Source organism: Podarcis filfolensis (genome assembly GCF_964270895.1).
Source record: "Podarcis filfolensis genome assembly, chromosome: 7".
Classification (NCBI taxonomy): domain Eukaryota; kingdom Metazoa; phylum Chordata; class Lepidosauria; order Squamata; family Lacertidae; genus Podarcis; species Podarcis filfolensis.
The window spans coordinates 59,453,466-59,468,936 of record NC_139603.1 but is presented as its reverse complement, the minus strand read 5'-3'; the positions used below and the strand labels follow the sequence as shown (position 1 = coordinate 59,468,936).

The following is a 15,471-nucleotide window of genomic DNA, read 5'->3' as shown; positions in this document are numbered from 1 at the left end:
TTTTAGTTGAAATCAGGATCACAAACCAGAATCAAGCATTCCTGCCAAGAGCCAGAAAGAAGCTTATTAATTTTGGAGTGTGGGGAGAGGAAGGAGGGGAAATGTGTGAGTCGAAAACTCTGTTCTATCTGACTGCACAAATTGTGTACACATCCTGAGAAATACGTTTTGGATTGCTGTAGTTGATATGTTCCAAGACTTTTAGTCAAACTCTGAAAGAGATTGTGAAGTCAGAGATTGTGTAATTTCTGACCGTTTTCTTAATAACAGCAACTTGCAAACCTACCACATGGTAGGTGTTTTTGAAGACTACTATCCTATGAATACTGAGGGTGGGGGGAGTCATTAATGGTCCTATAAAAGCAGACCATTCTGAGACGCAGACGGTGACAGCACAGTCTCTGTACTTCTCCTTGGTTGAGGCTCATAAGTAACTTTCCATCCTCTTTCTGTTGTGGCGAGACTATCACTTAGTATGGTTGCATATGGGTTGCATTTTGTTTTCTTTTTTCTTTCTGTAAATGGTTAGCAGAACTGTTAAGCAAACATTTTAATGGTTTTTAAAAATGGATTAGACTAAGACAGATTCATGGAGGAGAGGTCTGTCAGTGGTTGTTAATTTTGAATTGGGACCTCTCTTTATAAGAAAGTAATCTTCTGAATACCAGATGCTGGGAACAATTAGGAATAGCTGCCACCCTTGTGTCCTGTTGCTTGTGAGTTTCCAGTAGTATCTGGCTAGCAGTTCTTGGAAACTGAATGGTGGACTAGAGCAGGACTTCCTTGATAGCGCCATGAATAAGCTTCATCACATTCAATACTCATATTGATAGTTAATTGCATTTTATTGCTTCTTTTATTTATTACGTTGTATTGCAATTTGAATAATAATATTATTATTCAAATTGTAATACAATAAAAGACAATACTATAAGAAATAAAAGAAGCAATTAAAATGCAATTAAAAACCACTGGACTAGTGGAATATTGTTCTAAACCAGCAAGGCAATCCTCAAGCAGTTTTTGAAACAAAAGATTGCGTTTGAGACTACTGTTTGAAGAAAACCTCTCTAGAGTTTTTAAATAATGAGTGATTACCACTATCTTTCCAGTCTGCATATTTTTCTAATATAATTGTATACAGACCTTCATACATATGTATCTATTTACTTTCTTAAATGGGGGGGGGCGGGGATTGATAGTTGCTCTGCTGAGAGACCACCTTCATTTGGCTCATTTCTTCGCTGACCTATTTCCATTCTAACTGGTCATTATTAGAACTGCTACCTTTAGTTTGGTTGTTTTCCTTTTCCTGCCTTTTTCAGACTGTGTTGTGTCTTTTATATTACAAGCCTATGTGCAAAGGCTGTCTTTTTAAAATTCATCTTATGTAAGCTACTCTGGGACACGGGTGGCGCTGTGGGTTAAACCACAGAGCCTAGGACTTGCTGATCAGAAGGTTGGCGGTTCGAATCCCCGCGACGGGGTGAGCTCCCGTTGCTTGGTCCCTGCTCCTGCCAACCTAGAAGTTCGAAAGCATGTCAAAGTGCAAGTAGATAAATAGGTACCGCTCTGGCGGGAAGGTAAACGGCGTTTCCGTGCGCTGCTCTGGTTCGCCAGAAGCGGCTTAGTCATGCTGGTCACATGCTGGAAGCTGTACGCCGGCTTCCTCGGCCAATAAAGTGAGATGAGTGCTGCAACCCCAGAGTCAGTCATGACTGGACCTAATGGTCAGGGGTCCCTTTACCTTTACCTTTAAGCTACTCTGGGAGCCTTTTTGACTGAGGAGCAGGTTAAAAATGTTTTAAATAAATAAACATGTCACAAAGCATTTTACCTACACAGGTTGTATTCATTGTTATGGAAATAAACCAATTACAGTCATACCTTGGTGACTGTAGTCACCAAGTGACTGTAGTAACTTGAATGTTTTGGCTCCTGAATGCCGCAAACCTGGAAGTGAGTGTTCGGTTTGCGAACATTTTTTGGAAGCCGAATGTCTGACGCGGCTTCTGCGCCTTCTGATTGAGTGGAGGACGCTCCTGCAGCCAATCAGAAGCTGAGCCTTGGTTTTCAAACGTTTTTGGAAGTTGAATGGACTTCCGGAACAGATTCCGTTCGAGAACCAAGGTAACACTGTACTAGGCTTTTTTCTTCTTGTTGTGTGTTTTGTTTAGTAAAAGTTAAATGCTTTTAACATAGCCACTAAAAGAAAACTTTAGTATTTAAATTTTTTTAAAGGAGGCTTTAATGTCACAGGTCTATGAAAACTCAGTGGCTGCAGGCACTTCCTATTGTTTCCCATGTGTAGGGAAAGGTTGGGTCAATCTATAAGTGCTCCTCAAACTTTTTGTAACATTTTTTATTCTAATCTAGAAGAAGTAAGATACTATTCATGTAGTATTCTGTGTCACAGACATAATCCTCCTGTGTGATATTAAAATTGATATATAGTTATACACAGTTTGCTATATATGATCAGAAGCCAGCATGTTTGAAAAAGAAATAACCAAAGGTTTTTCTTAATCAGCAACTTAAGTATTGCAAAGCTATAATGTAATGCATTAACTGGTCTTTAAAATAAAGTTTAAAAGTAGCTATCTAGAATTTATAGTTTCTGCAGCGAAACCCCTATTTTGTTCCCTTTATAGTAGTGGAAATACAGGAAAATGTTATTATATGATGTTACTTAAAACATGAGATTATTTTTATAAATATTGTTGGTAGTAGATGGGAATGGCAGAAACCTCAAAGGAGTATTGTGTGACATAATTTGTTGACGTGTATAGTGCTTCCAAATCCTCAAAACAAAAGGTGTTACATAAGTGGAAAGTCCTTGTCATTATTGCTAATTGAATGATGTTATTACAGTAATGTGGATACAATTGAAAAACATATGGTATATTATGCGGGAGAGTTTTTTATTCATCCTATGCTCCATATTAGTTGTTTTAACATTTAAAAAGATTAGTAATCTGGACGAATTCCCGACTATTGTTCCAGACAGCAGTTAGATATTTGGGTGGATCATGTAAAAACACTGAAAAGGCTGAGAGAGCATGTGAAATGTTTGTTTGAAGTGATATTACATCAGTGGACTAGACATCTGTACTTTTTGATGTGGTTTGAAAAGGTTTATAGTATTGTACTGGAATTTTAAATGGGTTTTCTTTCACCATATTACTTCTGTTATTATTTCTGAACAAATACATGTATTTTGTTCATGTCCTGCTATTTAAAATGTTGCATCTGCATATATCTGAAGAGCTTTTACGGAGACTGGATTTGCATTAGGCCACATTCAAAGGAAACGTGAGCTCTTCACCATCTGTATTGGCATTGTCCCTTGATTTTCTCTGCAAATATGCCAGCAGAAATCATATATCTATTACTTCCCACTGTATTTCACCATCTCGGTTACAAAAGTTGGGTGTTTTTCTGATTGTTATGGTGGGGCAGAAGGAGCAAGGCACAGATTTCAGGCATTTATGAAAGTGACGTATTTAATATGTTGTGCCCTGAAGATTCTTAAACTGAATCAGATCCCTTCATCTAGACCAGTATTGTTTCCTCTGACTGGCAGCTCTCGCAAGATCTCAGGAAGAGACTTTTCTCAACCCTGCTCTCTGATATCATTTTAACTGAAGAAGCGAAGTACTGAACACAGAACCTTTGCAGAAAAACCTGTGCTAGGCCAGTGAGCTATGGGCCACCAAAGGTTGGGTGGAACATTGAACCCCAAAATCATCGATCCAAACCTTGTTGCATTTGTATGTTGAGCCTGAATGAGCCCAAGAAAAGTGTCTGATGTACAGTCTTCCCTCTCTTTTGAGGTTAATCCGCCAACTTTATTTTAAAGCAGGATGCCTGGTTCAAATATAACTCTAAGCCAGGACTCAGGAAAAAGGAAATCAAAGCTGTGGGGAAATCTCCCAACAACCATGTTGGAAGGTGGGAGGCTGAAGCCTGATGTTTTGTTTGGGGTTGTTCAGGTTTGGCATTATGTGTGAATGTGGCCGCATATCTACTGCCCTGCACTGAAAAATGGCATCTAATATTATTATGCATTTCTGGAAGATGGCTAAGATTTAAGTGTATCTTCCACATAGAGAAGTAAGAAACAGATGCCACAATATCGTCACTGATGATGATTGACAATGATGAGACTTGTGAGGATGAAACTGATGGTTTCAATAAGAAGTATCTGAAAGTAGAATGTGTTTACTGGCAATGTTCTGTTTGGTAATATTTAAACAATTACAGGTAGAGTAAAAAGGGTCTTTGTTCTTGTTTTCAGCACCAAAGGGAATACTCCATCTCTCTCCTGATGTTTATCAAGAAATGGAAGCGAGCCGCAACAAAGCATCCCCTGGTACCCCTGTAAACTATTTGTCCTCCAAGGAAATGAGCCAAGCATCTAGTTGTTTCTTCAGCACATCTCCTGCCACTAATAATACAGCTACAATTGCCAGGGAACTGCTCATGAACGGAACATCTCCCACTGCTGAAGCTATAGGACTGAAAGGAATGTCAGTCACTGCCCCTTGTTCTACTGTGCAACCTTCAAAGCAACTGGAATATCTGGCAAGGATCCAAGGCTTTCAGGTATGGGTGGACTTGAATAAAAGGCATTGTATAGCCGTTATCTGCAGAATTATTTAGCTTATTTATTTATTTATTTAGAAGATTTAGAGTTGTAAGAATGTCAAAGGATCCTGTATATATTCCAATGATTTTGTTACTGTCTTGTCTGTTGCCGCCTGAAACTGGATTTCCATTGGGATGGGGGGGAAGTAACGCATGTAGTGCTCCTAAATAATCATGCACAGCATGGACGGAAGAATACACAGTGGTACTTCAGGTTACATACGCTTCAGGTTACAGACTCCGCTAACCCAGAAATATTACCTCGGGTTAAGTACTTTGCTTCAGGATGAGAACACAAATCATGCTCCGGCGGCACGGCAGCAGCAGGAGGCCCCATTAGCTAAAGTGGTGCTTCAGGTTAAGAACAGTTTCAGGTTAAGAACGGACCTCCAGAATGAATTAAGTACTTAACCTGAGGTACCACTGTATAATGATTTGGTATTAATTTAAATACTGCCCTGCGACAAAAGGCCACAGGGTTTTAATGTATTCTTAATCTTTGTTGAAAGCCTCCCAGAGTGGCTGGGGAAACTCAGCCAGATGGGCGGGGTATAAATAATAATAATAATAATAATAATAATAATAATAATAATAATAATTGACAACAAGAACTTAAATAACAATTGTTTTGATACAACTTTTAATAAAATGCAATCCTCAAAATATTTAGAAATTACTTCAGTCACGGTTGCCCTCCTCACAAAGCCTGGTAGAAGATGTGTGTCTTCACCTGTTTCATAAAGGAAAACAACAATGTCACTAGGCACACCTTGGTGATGAGGGTATTCTACAGACATGGAGCCATCATTGAAAAGGCCCTTCCATGGACCCCAGCACTACATATGTCGTCCTGTGCAGGGACCACTAGTTCAGGTATCATCCATTGATTTCACAGGATGGGCAGATGGATATGTGAGAAGGCATTCTACTCGCTTATATACCTCGGACTTAGCCATTCAGGTCTTTAAAGTGTAAGCACCTTGACTTGGGCTGGAAGACAAAATGGCAACCAGTCAACTTGTTTTTAAATGTGAGTTTTATGTACTAGGCCTGCTACTCCTACAAGCAAGTTTTGCACTAATTGCAATTTCTGGAGCATCTTCAAGGACAACCTGATGTAGAACACGTTACAGTTGTCCACCTTGGAGGTTGTCAGAGCATGAGTGACCATAGCCATGGTATCCTTATTGAAGAATGGCTGCAGCTGGTACACCAGCTGAAGCAAGGCATAGGTACTTCTTTATCCACCCAGGCTACTTGGCCCTGAAGTGACAGTGATGGTTCAAGGAGCACCCCCAATCTAAACAACTTGAAGGCAGGTGCAACCTGGTCAAAAACAAGCCATTCCTACAACTTCTGTATATGGAACCAACTTCTCACAGCACTTTCCATCAGAAGTCACCCAGTGCTATTCTCTGGAGCCGCCCTTGGAAATAAGAGCAGAACCACGGAAAAACACTGCACCCCATCTCCTCAGGGAGTCCAAGAAGATACCACAGTCAGTGGTATTGAAAGCGCTGAAAAGCCAATAAATTTCAGCAGGCTCACACTCCCCTACCCTTCTTCCAATGAAGATCATCAGCTAGGACAACCAAGGCCATTTCTCCCCCATCAGGCCTAGACACAGATCCAAGCATGCCTGAAGCTGCCCTATCATCTTTTCAAGTACCTAACCCAGAAGGGGAATGTATACTTATTAGTTAAATATTTCCATCATAAGAAGTATTGGCATGTATCTAACTAGCCCCTTTTATTTCAAAAATGTGTTTGCTTGTGCAGCAGGGATTCTTTTATTTTTCTAACCAACCTAAAGCTACTTTTTAAACTTTGAGGTGGTGGTGAATAATTAAAAGTGGCTCCTGATGTGTTCTGGCGGACGGTTTGATGTTTGCAAAAAGAAAAGAGAACCCGTTTAAAACCAAAGGAAGGAAATCAGATCTTGCACTTGCTAACACTCACATTATAGCTTCTGTTAAAAAAAAAAAATCAGTTATATACTTTCAGGCTTTCTTGGCGCTAGGAAATAGAAACATTGAAAGCTTGCCCTAACTGAGTCGCCGTGCCAGTTAGAGGTGGATATCTTGTGTCCCTCAGTTCATCTGCATATAGTAGGATCAGACAAATCTTGATGAAAGGAAATTCAATCCTCAAAAGTTTTCATTATCTCTTACATCTTTCTTTCACATCTTGTTGAATTGCTTTCAGTGCTTTATTTTCATTAGAGAAAACACAATTTATAGTAACATTTTCACCAACTTGCTTACTTCCTTAGCTGTAAGATACAGTTACTAGGCACTGATTGTTTGCGCTTTTCCTATCTACTTGCCCCCCTCTCTGCCCCCCCACCCATTCTTGATTGGTCTTGAAAAATAGAATCCTTGTTTCCTTTTTTGCCCAGGTTGCTGCTGGTCATTCTACATGAACTTCAGTAGATATTCTCTCTAATTCCCACTTATTTCTTCAGTGTATCAAGAAACTGGTGATTTTGGCTTCCTACCCGCACCCCTTTTGTTCAGTTCAGCTTAATACCTTGGCTGCCTGAGTTTTTGGAATGAGCATGAAGCTCTGTGCTGGATCACTGAGCACTGAGGAGAGTGTTGAACAGAATCTCTGTGGGAAATGGCTTAGTGGGCTGTCAAGTGCCTATCACCAGTCTCTTCACCATCTCACTACAGAAAGCGCTTTCTGTTCAAGATCTTAAAAGCCTTTTTTTCCTTTACAGGTTAGTTATATCACACAGGTTTACCAGAGAAGAAAATAGTGCATTGACCAGGATGGCGCTTATTTCATACTCCTTGAATGCCTCAGAGTTGTCTGTGGTTTTTCTTTAGACAAATTATTAGTTCCTGTGTGCTGAGAACAATCAACATTAAAATGTCTATTTCTTAATTATAAACACATCTTTGTTCCCCACTGACAACTGAGCATACACATTCCATATTTCAAAAAAATTAACTAAACAATAAAAAAACTACTTCCCAAGAGGCATTGTTTACTATAATAAGAATAAGTATATTGATTTTTTAAAACCTAATTGGACAGTCGCCAACGTCCAACTAGAAGATATACCTTTTAAAAATATGTATTTTTATTTAGGCTTTAATTTTCTGTATTCATTATATATATATGTAAAACACACATATGTTACAAGCCATCAGTATTTGAGACACACATACACTGCATGCTAGGCAAGTCTATTAAATTATTCATTACCCATTATTACAGGGCTCTGTTATTAAAAGACCAGTGCTGTACTTTGATTCAGTTCGAATTAATGAAGCCAAGTACTTAACAAATTTTACAGTATCTGTATAAAGCATTCTTATTGTTCAGGTTTAGGATTATTATTTAAGCCACTTGCTTGGAGGCTTATTAAACAAAATGAGCTGCACATAAAAGAAGCGTTGCTATTTTAATGTTTACTTGCAATTTTGTTCATTGCTTCATAACTTAAACAGAAAAAGAAGTTTTTTAAAAGCTACAGTGCAAATAAAATACCCCAAATCATTTGGTTACATTGAAATATCTAGTGGAATTGGTTCTACATGCTGATGATTTACTTTAAAAATGTTATAGGCCATTTTTTCCAAGTGCTCCGAGCAGCTAATAGTGAATATTACTTAACTTGTCCAATCCAGCTATAGTTTACTAGGAAAATTAGCTGGAGTGTGTTGCGAAGGGTCAAATGAGATGCAGCAGGGCCTATGGAACATACTGTGGTGAGGTTTCACATTCCTCCCCTTTTGTTGGAGGGTAGATTGCATTCCCACTTTAGATGTGAATGATACAAACGTGCATAAAATACACATGGGTGTTCTGTGCATTGACTTGATCAAAACTTTACAGTAAGTATCCTGGAGGTCAGGATTATAGTTTTTGGGGTTGGGGGTTGGGGAGAGAGTGTAATAAGGGTTAAAAAACCCCATCCCTATACTATACAGAAAAGTATGGAGGCTAAAGGGGGGCACTGTTTCCACCGATAAACATGCTCACCCCAATATTTAGCAACAAAGTGCTCAGGTTTAAGGCTAGCAGACAGCTCCAAGCCTAAGCTCTGTAGCCCTACGTAGCAAAGCAGGGGAAAGTGTCAGGAGAGTAGGAAAGAAAAAAAGCCACCATCCCTACAAAACTTTTGTTCAGGTTAGCTGGAGCCCTGAGTTTTCATGTTAGAGACCAAGGACACCCCGCACATCCCCATGGTTTTTCTGTATAAAATTTACATTTTCTAGAAAAGGTCTGCAGTACCAATTCAGCAGATTTCACCGAGTAGAGCATCTGAAATCTGTTATAGTAATTCACTACAAAACCTGGTATCTGAAGTTGTACAGGTATAAACCCGATCTGGCAATCTATTCAATAAGATATGGTGATGTGAGGGGTACAGATGGCCTTGTGTAGAAGTTTATTTCAAAGAGTTCTGGCTGATTGATTCCCCACCCCCCACCCCATCCCACCCCACCGCTGTAAATTAAAACTGGTGCACTTAGATGGTGCATTATTGGATCAGTCTTCCAATAATTGTTTTTAGATATGCACACAAATGCAATTTGTATTTCTTTGTTTGGAAGACATCCATGGGAAGCTCATCATTTGCATTTCCTTTGCTCCAAATTAACCTCATAAGTGGAGTATAACCAGCACCTATCAGAGTTTCCTTCCCCTTCCTCTCGTCTCCCCCTCATTTGAGTATCAGGAAGTATGACCTTCTCAGAGGTTAAGACTAGTGGTAATCTGTGAATAGTTAAGTAATTATTTACAGTTCTCCACCTGCAGAGATTATTTTCATATGTATAATGCATGCAATGTGCCATATAGTGCAACTACTACGTTTGTTCTTTTTGTACCTCTCATCATTGTTCTTTAGAAAATGTAACATCCAGCTCTGGCACACTTCAGAATAGGTCTGCTTAAGTCAATATCACTTCTTAGCTCAAAAGTGACAGGAGTGTAAGAAGATAGTTGCTGGATTAGCCTAAATCTCTACCTAGCCTGGGATCTTTTTCATAACTGTAGGTGGTTCAACATGGTCTGGAAAAACAGTGTAAAGAGCAAAAAATGGTAACCTTGTGTTCCAGTTGTTGCCATTCAGTTTCAGTCAGTGGTTTTAAGTTGTGACCTAGTAAGCAGGTGATATTCTCTGTAGAGTATGCCCACATTTCCTGAATCTGGAAAATAAAACATTTTTATATCGCATGAAGGCCCAGTTGTACAATGTCTTACTACATCTGAATTTGGCCTAAGATTCAATCCATACGTGCACATTGTGGGTATGAACAGATCACACTATTTCAGCTCTCTTTCTATTTCACATTTGTTGATTTCTGAGTGTCTTCCATCCAGGTGCTCTTGGAGGAAACTGATATTCTAGAACTTTTTCAGTCAGGGTTTAGGCCCAGTTCTGGCACAGAAACTGCTTTGGTTGCCCTGTACTATGACCTCTGTTGGGAGAGAGAAACAGGTGTAATGTGTCCCTGTTAATTCTCCTTGACCTCTCAATGGCTTTTGATACCATCAACCATGGTATCCTTCTGGAGCTGCTGTTCGAGTTAGAGGTGGGCAGCAGTACTTTGTGGTGGTTCCATTCCTACATGGATGGTTGTTTCCAGAGGGTGATGCTTAGGGAGTGCTGTGGAGCTTTCAGTGTGTGGTTCCTCAGTTGCGAATAATCAGCTAATAAGTCAGGTAATGTACATGCGTATAGGGACCCATATTTTCTTTAATTACTCCTCACATTTTATGTTACCAAAGCATTAGAGAGTTAAAGCATCCATAGTTCTGCAGTTTGAGATTTATAAGACCCTTCAGGTATTACATTGCTGTTTAAATTGGAATTTATGGTTGTTTGTACCCAGTGCCAGTAGCCTTGATTCCTGAGGCTGGTCAGGAAGTTGCCTTCTTTCATGGGTGTGTGGGAATGCATTTACAAATAGATGTTGCTGTGTATTTGTCTGTTAGCACACAGAGGAAAGAGTCCCTTGTACTTCATCTAACTGGATGACCAATACCAGGAGTAAATAAATAAATAAATTGTGGAGCATTTGTCTAATCAATCAGCTGGCTCTAAACTTTTCCTCCTTTAGAACCTTCAGTATAAGGTCGTATTTGACATACCGTATGTTAAACACAGTGTTGTATCTTTCCCCCATGCTTTAGCTTTGAAAAAATAGATGCTATTCAGAAAGGAAATCGGGTTCTGTTAGACGTTTACAAGAACAGTGAATCTCTTTGGACTGATTTTGAAAGATGCATGAACTCAGTGCTGTTTGCTTCTTACGATACAGATAAACTTAAGCAGGAAGTATCACAGACCAGTGCTGTTGACCCTCTGAAATCCAAACTTCTGCAAAAGGAGTAATTACCATAGTTTTCCTAAGTTAATGAACTGAAAAATAAGCAACATGCATATTTTTATTTCTATGTGAGGCAGGGACCTGGACTTTCTGGTCCTGCCTTCTCTGGCCCACCTCCTCCATTTCCAGGTCCATCTGATATCCGCGCACTGGAATGTCATGTTTATGTTCGGGCTGCCACAAGAAGAACTCAACACATGAATACTTCAAATCCACACACACCAGTTTTGCACACCATGCATTTCAGTTTTCATGAATTGGGCTTTTCAAATGGATACCCCTGTGCAAATGCGACAGATCCCTATGCAATGCACCAACATTGTGTTTGAGGTAGAAGAAGGAGAGTATCATTCTGGTTTCCTCCTGAAGACATTGTTTTGGTCTGCTTTGGCAATGACAGCAAGGTATTAATGTATGTTGTACGATATTATGCTGAGCAGTCAGTTGGTGAAAAGATAAAAGATAGCTGTTAAAAGGAAGAATAGGTTACCCAAAGCTTAATGGTACGAACAAGCATGACTGTCAAACTAAGACCTTTGGGCTTTTTTTGTCAGATACCTCAGGTTCTCTGCTGGACACATGTTGCATTTATTGCAGTGGGGGGGAAATCCTTAAATATACCGGTCATCTATGATACCTCAGGCAAACTGTGACATTGATGTTATGTTTACTTTTTAAACATCTTCAGAATGTTGGCCCACTTCACTCTTAACATATCTGATTCTCAGGTGCACACACCAGCCACAAGTGAACACTGAGGGATGCATGTTTTTCAGCCTGTGGGTTCCATGAAGATTTTGTACTCTTTTTACTGAAGTTTCTCTTCTGTTCAATGCTGGATTCAAACTTCCATCATCCCAGTCAGCATGATGGGCTGAAAAGAATAGAATATGAATTGGTACAAATCCTGTCAGACTGAAACATATCCTAGTACAATTGAAACCTCGGAGGATTTGCCAAGTAACTTTTCCTACCTTCTGCTGGTACCTAATGTGTGAACAATCGTAAGCCACTGTATGATTGCTGGGGAAGCATTTCAGGAGCTCTCTATAGCTTGCAAGTATTCAGATAGCTTTGCATTTTTTTAATAGATAAATAAAGGTCAAGTTACAAATATTATTTTCAATATTCTAGAATCAGAGAATTAGGGGCGGGGCAGAGAATGGGCATCCAGATTACCTATCCATTGCTGCCACTATGAAAAGCAGCAACTCCTTGTACTTAAAAGCATTGTAATACTTGACATGATTTTGTTGTCTCAAAAATGAAATACAGGGTTTTCGTGTTCTAACTATTGCCAAACAGGAAAAGCAAATGGCAGATGCATAGAAATGGCAGGATCATGTATAAGTAAACTCAGGTATAGGGCTGAATGAATGAAATGCTGTTGCCTTATTTTTTACAATCCTACACATTGTAGCACATGCCTACAACTAGCTTTCCAGTTGGAGAAATCCAAACATTATTTTTAAAACCAGTACATTTGGTTTTTGTTTAGTTTTTTAAAATAGCTCTAAAGCTGTCAGGACCTCTCAAAATAATGTAACCAGCACTAAACAAAGCAGCCTGTGCTCCCTGCCAAGTTCTTTTAAGTAAATCCTTGATAAAGTTAGATGCCAACCTTACACTGGAGAGATGCCAAAAGTTTAGAAGGCTTGAGTTGCTACAGCAGAACTGAAAAAAGTATGGCACTCAATTGTTCGTAGCCTGGTGCTTAGTTGTTCAGGTTTAATCTGCACTTTGATTTTCCAGGGTAATTTTTCAAAAGAAAAAGTAGCGAGAAACACAGATTAGAAGGAAGAAAGTACCATTAAATGGGGCTGCCTGAAGTGAGAAATCTAGATTTACAGAGGGCAGATTTTCAGAGATGAGCTTCTGATGGAAATAAGGTCATTCTGACATGTAAGCACACAAAAAACAGCAGTATATTCAATATGAAACAGGGATGCTTTGCACGGATGGAAATAGCTGTGTTTTGTATGTGTCATGTTGTGAGGCTGTAATTGAATTAACACCATATTTTTCAGCAGTTCTAAGAACAAAACTTAGACTGATCAACACCAGTTGCCCATTGGTTTGAATGTTTCTGGATTTACTTGCACGACACACAGTCTTTTCTCCTCCTCACTTTGGGCAAACAACAGCTTTCATAACCAAGAAGAAAATTAAGAGCAGGTGTAAGCATATTTGCACTGACGCAGAAATCAAAATGTTATTTCAAACATGATTTCTTTTTTATTCTCCAAACCTGCCTTAATTCTTCACAGATATTGGATTCAGCTTGCCATAATTATTCAGCTGAAATACATACTTTCAAAAAGAAATGCTGTCCGTACCTAAAATTAGCAGGCTTTGAAACAGGTCTTGCTATTATCTCTTTGGTTGTTTTTTATTCCCAAGATGAAAGGACTAGGAGATCAGTGTTACGTCTCTAGACATTCTTGGCAGCCTCTCTGTATTTTTCTTTTGCTGTGAAATCTAAATAAAATTTAGGGTTCTGTCTGTATGTACACCATCTAAGGCTGCAATCCTAACCCCCTTCCCTTGGAGTAAGCCCCACTGAATTCAGTAGGATTCATTTCTGAGTAGACAGGAGTTATGATTGTGCTGTTTGTTGTCAGATGACTCCATATGCATTCAACATAACTACTTAAGAGGTCCATATTTTTGAATAATTGATATAAGTGTACTCTTTCACAGCTCCCGTGTTGCCCATTTTTCTACCCTTTGTTTATTAGCAATGCCCAACACCATATTTTTGGCAACATTAAATTTAAATTTAATGAGGGCTGGTGTGGTGTAGCAGTTAGTGTTGCATTAAGACCTGGAATACCATTATTTCTGGGGACCTTAGTCCAGTCACTATCCCCACTACCTCACAGGGCTGTTGGGAGGATGAAGCCAGGTGCAAATCATGTACAGCACCCTGAAGTGATTTGCAGAAGGGCTGGATATAACTCAGTCGGGATATATCCTTGGCCTCACTGCAGAACGGGGAACTCAGAACTCCCCACTCTAATTCTGCCAAAGGCTTTAATGCTCAAATCAGTACATAAGGCACACTACAGGTTATAAGGTTCAGCAGGTATATAAGAGGTTCAGATACCATATTTTTCGCCCTATAGGACACACTTTTTCTCCTCCAAAAATGAAGGGGAAATGTGTGTGCGTCCTATGGGGCAAATGCAGGCTTCAGCGAAAGCCTTGGGAGCCCAGCGGGAGTTCCCGCAGAAGGCGCCCACTCCGTCTCTGGCAGGGACGCGGTGCGCGGGGAGCCTCCGCCTGGGCGGGAGACGAGGCGATGCCGGGGCGTCCGGCTGAGCTCCGCGGTGCCTGCAGCCGCACTTGCTGCTGCTTCTGGAAAGGCGAGCTGCTCCTGACGCGGGGAGAACCAGGCGCCTGCAGCCGATGCCCCTCCGGCCCCGGCCAGGTGAGCTGGCGGGCAGGTTGGGCGGCCAAGCGGGGTTGGTTGGGGGAGCAGGCGGGCGCGCAGCGCGGGGCCACGGAGCCACCCAACGGGAGAGCCGAGCGCAGCCCCTGCAGGAGGACAGCGGGGCGCCGCCCATGGAGAGCCCCGCTGCACCGGAGGACGCACTCCTCGGCTGCCCACCCACCTCGGGGCTGCCTGGCGTTGTGCGTCCGGCTGCCCCTCTTTCCTTGGAAGCGGTGCAGGCTGCGAGGGAAGGGGGGATCAGTGGACCTGAGTCCCGGATGCAGCTGAGCTGGGGTGGGCGGCGGGAGGCACCGGGGAGAGAAGCCGGAGAGGTTTGGGAGGGATCTCTCAACTTATTTTCGGAGCGCTGCGGAGGGAGGGGGACTTGTGCGCTTAAGGCGGCAAAGAGCCGCTTGCAAAACAACCGCTGATCTTTCGGCACTTCGCATTAGCAGAGGGGGTGGCGAGGGGAAGCATCTGCACAAAACAATTTAAAGTGCTTGGTTGTCAGGGTGCTGCCTCATTTTCAGCGACTGTCTCTTAATTCTGGACATCATTGCCCCATAAGGAGCACTATCCCATATTCACAACTGCTAGGCACTGTAGAGACTTCTTAGGATGGAAACCTTATCAGTGCTGGTTGTGTATAAACTTTCTGAGCAGTCAATTATTTGTAGCGAAGCTGTGCTTTGTGGTTGCTTTTTTTAAAGGGGGGTTAAACTTAAGACTCTGTAAAAGGAAGGTTTTACCTGTGGGTTCTGAGATCTTTTTTCTGAATTTTTTTTTCTTTATTCCCCCCCCCCAAAAAAACTAGGTGCACCCTATGGGCCGGTGCGTCCTATAGGGCGAAAAATACGGTATATAGCTAAGTGCAAGCTAGCACATTGATCCAACAAGCAACACCACCACCCCCTTAAACCTTCCCTTTGAAGAGCATGGTGGGCACCGCTATTTTGTGGCAAGAGTTCCAAGACAGGGCAAGCAAGTGTTCACTTCTTTGAGTTGGTTGGCTCCGCGAGGATTGTTCCTTCTGGTGATGGC

At 41.0% G+C, this 15,471-nt stretch overlaps 1 protein-coding gene across 3 annotated transcripts in view; it reads left to right on the top strand.

The window, feature by feature from the left end:
- STAU2 (staufen double-stranded RNA binding protein 2) overlaps positions 1–15,471 on the top strand; it is a 142,704-nt gene that overhangs the window by 61,086 nt on the left and 66,147 nt on the right. For all 3 annotated transcript variants that reach the window (XR_014550394.1, XM_083623301.1, XM_083623300.1), the window contains exon 12: positions 4,298–4,605. Coding sequence is in view for 2 of the 3 variants with exons in the window: in XM_083623301.1 (XP_083479427.1) it covers positions 4,298–4,605 (308 nt within the window). In the remaining variant the exon portion in view is untranslated. The remainder of the gene's footprint in view (positions 1–4,297; positions 4,606–15,471) is intronic.